This window comes from Gobio gobio (assembly GCF_949357685.1).
Source record: "Gobio gobio genome assembly, chromosome: 22".
NCBI classification, from domain to species: domain Eukaryota; kingdom Metazoa; phylum Chordata; class Actinopteri; order Cypriniformes; family Gobionidae; genus Gobio; species Gobio gobio.
Window position 1 is genome coordinate 208,017 of NC_137118.1, and position 6,984 is coordinate 215,000.

General features: G+C 44.4%; 1 protein-coding gene across 2 annotated transcripts in view; it reads right to left on the reverse strand.

Moving 5' to 3' along the window:
* Positions 1-2,442: 2,442 nt before the first annotated feature.
* tmem120aa (transmembrane protein 120Aa) overlaps positions 2,443-6,984 on the reverse strand; it is a 13,760-nt gene continuing 9,218 nt past the window's right edge. Inside the window, exons 10-12 of one of the 2 annotated variants that reach the window (XM_079804689.1) lie at positions 3,172-3,236; positions 2,905-2,973; positions 2,443-2,803 (exon numbers count right to left, since the gene is read on the reverse strand). In XM_079804689.1, the coding sequence (XP_079660815.1) occupies positions 2,693-2,803; positions 2,905-2,973; positions 3,172-3,236 (245 nt within the window). In that variant the 3' untranslated portion in view covers positions 2,443-2,692. The remainder of the gene's footprint in view (positions 2,804-2,904; positions 2,974-3,171; positions 3,237-6,984) is intronic. The other variant, XM_079804688.1, reaches the window with a different exon arrangement.

Consider the following 6,984-nt stretch of genomic DNA (forward strand, 5'->3'; position numbering starts at 1 on the left):
ACGTTCTAACGCCGGGTTGCCAGTCGCACGTTCAAACATCCCCCGCGCATCTAATCCCGCGACACGAGCTCGAGCGGGAAAACGAGTAGTTTACCTTTGAACAGGTGCACCTTTTTGCTTTGTTGTATGTTTAGTACGCGTTAAGATGTTTTTTTATATAATTAGTTTTATTCTGACGTATTTGTCCATTACAGCCGCCAATCAGAACTGCCGGATTATTCTGGGGTGTTTGGCAACCATAAGAGTTTAGTTCCCATAATCAGAGAACGCTGTGCTCAATGAGGTGAATTCTGCTGTTAAAGGGATATTTCACCCTAAATGAAGATTCTGTCATCATTTACTCAAGCATGCATTATCTCTCTCTCTCTCTCTCTCTCTCTCTCTCTCTCTCTCTCTCTCTCTCTAAGAAATAAGGAAATAAGGAAATGTACATTATTAACATTTTAAAGACATTTAAAGAAATCTAGTGTTTCATCATATCTAAATATTTTTTAAATGCAAAACTGCAATACTTTTTTAAACAACTAGATTAAATACATGTATGTTGATTAAAGAGCCATAAAGGCACCAGTGGGTAATGGCATTAAAAATGGAAATTATTATTTTTCGAGCCACAAAATGACTCTAATTTGCCTCTTTGAATAATAATTCTCTAATTTAACCTTATTACTATACTAATTAAGTGGTCATTAATTGACAATAATTATTGCACAAATAGTAGCCTATTTAGTACCAAAAGATCTCCTCAAAATATTCAATAAATATTATTGAACTAAAATATAGAACATTTATTTAATTGAAAAATAGTTAAGGTGTATGGTCACATTTGACCATCAATGAGAATGAGTGTGACCAATTAGTATGGAATACCTGAGGGCGAAATACAATAAAAAACATTAACATTATGTTAACATTGTTGCATCTCCATTACTCTCCATTATAAAACGATCCTGTATGGTTGATGTAATAATCAATGCACACTATGCTGTACTGTTTACCAAAACTTGCTGCAAACACCTGTAAAGTGGAGCTGTTGTGTATCAAGCCATTCAAATGTATTGACACAGCGTTAGAAGTATTAGAGCTCCGTGAAACTCGTGACTGCGCGCGCCATCGGGAGATGAGAGAGCATGTCGCTCTCTCACTCCGTTTTTCAACGCCTCTGGCTTTAACTGTTATGCCATATTAGCGTCAAAACGCTATTTATTGTTTGAATTTCGCATTAAAACTTAAAAAATTTAAAAGCTTAGACATTGTTTAATATCAAAAGCAGGTTTGGCAATTTGGCGTGAGATTGAGTTGGGCAGCGTGAGAGCGTGAGACTGAAGGCCAATTTATACTTCTGCGTCGAGTGCACGCAGAGGGTACGGCCTACCCTACGCATAGACGTGTTGGATACGCCGTACCCTACGCCGTAGCCTGACGCGCACCTCTCCAAAAATGTAACAACGCGTCAATTCTACGCGGACCGCAAGCGCTGTGATTGGTCTGCCAGAACCCTTCCCTCAGGTCAATAAATAAATAAAAAATCTGCAATAGGAGTGTGTGTGTGTGTCCAGAAATTGGATGATAGTGCCTTACGTCTGCTATAACACTATTTTGCAGTCCAGCGATTCTTTATGGTAGTAAATAAATACATAGATCCGCTGAATATAGTTTATTTATTTTCTCATTAAAACCAAAGATGTTAATCAGTAATTGTATATCAAGAACAGGGACACATTAGGGTATATTTCGTGAATGAAGTCTCCGCAACAACAATCGCTTGCTGAGCCACCGCTGCTAAAAACAGCGGCCACGAGCTCCGCATGATTTCACAAATGCATTCCAGCGCCAGATCGCCTTATTTAACTTTACTAATCAACTAGAGATGCTTAATTTGTATTAGATACAACAACTCAAGCTGCAAGAAAAGCCGCTCTCTCACTGCTGCTGATATTCCGACATGAATGCACAGATTCTACACATCAAACTGCTTCTTCTTCGGCTGTTGTCTTGATTACACCAACATGCCCGAGGACACTGCCTTCTAGTGTCTGCATGTGGAATTGCACATTGACGCAGACAACAGCGCAGAAGTATAAATGCTCACGACGGCGTCGGCTACGCGCGTAGCCTACGGCGTACACTACGGCGTACACTCGACGCAGAAGTATAAATGGGCCTGAAGTATAAAAGGGCCTTGAGCCTGAAAGCGTGAGTATCACGCCAAATGCGTGAGAATTGGCAACCCTGTCTCTCTCTCTCTCTCTCTCTCTCTCTCTCTCTCTCTCACTCACTCACACACACACACACACACACACACACTCTCACTCACTCACTCACTCACACACACACACACACACACACACACACACACACACACACACACACACACACACACACACACACACACATAGACTTTTCAAAAATGTAGAAAAAGGAAACACACACACACACACTCACTGTTATGATATTATGATAGTCTTTCATTGACATATTGTGTAAAAACATCAAGACATTCTATTTAATAAAATAAAAACAAAATAATAAATATTTATATTTTAGGTTTCAGGGAAAGACATTTCATTCCTTCCGCTTTACAAAAATCATCAGATTGACCCGTAAACAGAAGAGACGCATTCAAACATGAAAATATTGTAGATTATTGAACACACACTGTTATCGCTGTGATGAAGGGTCAGTGCGGAGATCAGAACGCTTTGGGCTTGTCCTGATCCGTGTATTTGTGGTAAACCACACCCAGAGTCGTGAAGAAGTTTCCCATGAACAGAACCAGGAAAGTAGAGCCACACATGAGCACCTGAGAGGACACACACAATATTACACACACATGAATGATGTCATAACACACATGAATGATGTCATAACACACATGAATGATGAGCACAGGATGACACGGACCTGCCACTCTTTCCACTCTGGAAGCTGGGTCATCAGGAAGAGTGTGACTCCGTTATACAGCTGGAAGAACTGGAGATGAGAACAGTTACAGCTCAGCTGGACATATCAGCCATAAACACACTTTCACACCATCTCGAACGCTTTAAAACTGGCACGTTGCCCTTTGTGCCACCAAACACTCGTTACCACAGTGATGGCCATAGAACAGGAAGTGAGCTGTTAGCACATGATCAAAACCCCAAGATGAACAAACAGAATCAAACTCACATGACCCAAGAACAGGAACGGCAGGAGAAACGTCAGACCTCGACACATCCAGGACTGAAAGCCCTCTGAGCAGAACACACGTCAGAACACACATCAGAACACGTCAGAACACACATCAGAACACGTCAGAACACACGTCAGAACACGTCAGAACACACATCAGAACACGTCAGAACACACATCAGAACACACGTCAGAACACACATCAGAACACACATCAGAACACACATCAGAACACACATCAGAACACACATCAGAACACACATCAGAACACACATCAGAACACACGTCAGAACACACATCAGAACACACGTCAGAACACACATCAGAACACACATCAGAACACACATCAGAACACGTCAGAACACACGTCAGAACACACATCAGAACACACATCAGAACACACATCAGAACACGTCAGAACACACGTCAGAACACACATCAGAACACGTCAGAACACACGTCAGAACACACATCAGAACACGTCAGAACACACGTCAGAACACACATCAGAACACACATCAGAACACACATCAGAACACACGTCAGAACACACGTCAGAACACACATCAGAACACGTCAGAACACACGTCAGAACACACATCAGAACACGTCAGAACACACGTCAGAACACACATCAGAACACGTCAGAACACACGTCAGAACACACGTCAGAACACACGTCAGAACACACATCAGAACACGTCAGAACACACGTCAGAACACACATCAGAACACGTCAGAACACACGTCAGAACACACATCAGAACACACGTCAGAACACACGTCAGAACACACATCAGAACACGTCAGAACACACGTCAGAACACACATCAGAACACGTCAGAACACACGTCAGAACACACATCAGAACACGTCAGAACACACGTCAGAACACACATCAGAACACACGTCAGAACACACGTCAGAACACACGTCAGAACACACGTCAGAACACACATCAGAACACACATCAGAACACACATCAGAACACACGTCAGAACACACGTCAGAACACACATCAGAACACGTCAGAACACACGTCAGAACACACATCAGAACACGTCAGAACACACGTCAGAACACACATCAGAACACGTCAGAACACACGTCAGAACACACGTCAGAACACACGTCAGAACACACATCAGAACACGTCAGAACACACGTCAGAACACACATCAGAACACGTCAGAACACACGTCAGAACACACATCAGAACACACGTCAGAACACACGTCAGAACACACATCAGAACACGTCAGAACACACGTCAGAACACACATCAGAACACGTCAGAACACACGTCAGAACACACATCAGAACACGTCAGAACACACGTCAGAACACACGTCAGAACACACGTCAGAACACACGTCAGAACACACGTCAGAACACACGTCAGAACACACGTCAGAACACACGTCAGAACACGAGTCAGAACACACGTCAGAACACCCGTCAGAACACCCGTCAGAACACCCGTCAGAACACGAGTCAGAACACGAGTCAGAACACACGTCAGAACACGAGTCAGAACACGAGTCAGAACACACATCAGAACACGTCAGAACACACGTCAGAACACCCGTCAGAACACCCGTCAGAACACGAGTCAGAACACGAGTCAGAACACGAGTCAGAACACACGACAGAACACACGTCAGAACACACGTCAGAACACGAGTCAGAACACGAGTCAGAACACGAGTAAGAACACGAGTCAGAACACGAGTCAGAACACGAGTCAGAACACGAGTCAGAACACGAGTCAGAACACGAGTCAGAACACGAGTCAGAACACGAGTCAGAACACGAGTCAGAACACGAGTCAGAACACGAGTCAGAACACGAGTCAGAACACGAGTCAGAACACGAGTCAGAACACGAGTCAGAACACGAGTCAGAACACGAGTCAGAACACGAGTCAGAACACGAGTCAGAACACGAGTCAGAACACGAGTCAGAACACACGTCAGAACACACGTCAGAACACACGTCAGAACACAGAACACATGTCAGAACACACGTCAGAACACACGTCAGAACACAGAACACATGTCAGAACACGAGTCAGAACACACGTCAGAACACGAGTCAGAACACACGTCAGAACACACGTCAGAACACACGTCAGAACACGAGTCAGAACACACGTCAGAACACGAGTCAGAACACACGTCAGAACACGAGTCAGAACACACGTCAGAACACGAGTCAGAACACACGTCAGAACACACGTCAGAACACACGTCAGAACACGAGTCAGAACACACGTCAGAACACGAGTCAGAACACGAGTCAGAACACGAGTCAGAACACGAGTCAGAACACGAGTCAGAACACGAGTCAGAACACGAGTCAGAACACGAGTCAGAACACGAGTCAGAACACGAGTCAGAACACGAGTCAGAACACGAGTCAGAACACGAGTCAGAACACGAGTCAGAACACGAGTCAGAACACGAGTCAGAACACGAGTCAGAACACGAGTCAGAACACGAGTCAGAACACGAGTCAGAACACGAGTCAGAACACATGTCAGAACACACGTCAGAACACGAGTCAGAACACACGTCAGAACACACGTCAGAACACGAGTCAGAACACGAGTCAGAACACACGTCAGAACACACGTCAGAACACGAGTCAGAACACGAGTCAGAACACGAGTCAGAACACGAGTCAGAACACATGTCAGAACACGAGTCAGAACACGAGTCAGAACACGAGTCAGAACACGAGTCAGAACACACGTCAGAACACACGTCAGAACACCCGTCAGAAGACGCGTCAGAAGACGCGTCAGAACACGAGTCAGAACACATGTCAGAACACCCGTCAGAACACCCGTCAGAACACACGTCAGAACACACGTCAGAACACGAGTCAGAACACGAGTCAGAACACATGTCAGAACACACGTCAGAACACGAGTCAGAACACGAGTCAGAACACGAGTCAGAACACGAGTCAGAACACGAGTCAGAACACGAGTCAGAACACGAGTCAGAACACGAGTCAGAACACGAGTCAGAACACGAGTCAGAACACGAGTCAGAACACGAGTCAGAACACGAGTCAGAACACGAGTCAGAACACGAGTCAGAACACGAGTCAGAACACGTCAAAACACACGTCAGAACACACGTCAGAACACATGTCAGAACACAGAACACATGTCAGAACACAGAACACATGTCAGAACACAGAACACGTCAGAACACAGAACACAACACAGAACACATGTCAGAACACAGAACACGTCAGAACACATGTCAGAACACAGAACACATGTCAGAACACATGTCAGAACACATGTCAGAACACAGAACACAACACAGAACACAACACAGAACACATGTCAGAACACAGAACACATGTCAGAACACAGAACACGTCAGAACACAGAACACATGTCAGAACACAGAACACGTCAGAACACAGAACACAACACAGAACACATGTCAGAACACAGAACACATGTCAGAACACATGTCAGAACACAGAACACAGAACACGTCAGAACACATGTCAGAACACAGAACACATGTCAGAACACAGAACACATATCAGAACACAGAACACGTCAGAACACATGTCAGAACACATGTCAGAACACAGAACACAACACAGAACACATGTCAGAACACAGAACACGTCAGAACACAGAACACAACACAGAACACGTCAGAACACAGAACACAACACAGAACACATGTCAGAACACAGAACACAACACAGAACACATGTCAGAACACAGAACACATGTCAGAACACAGAACACGTCAGAACACATGTCAGAACACAGAA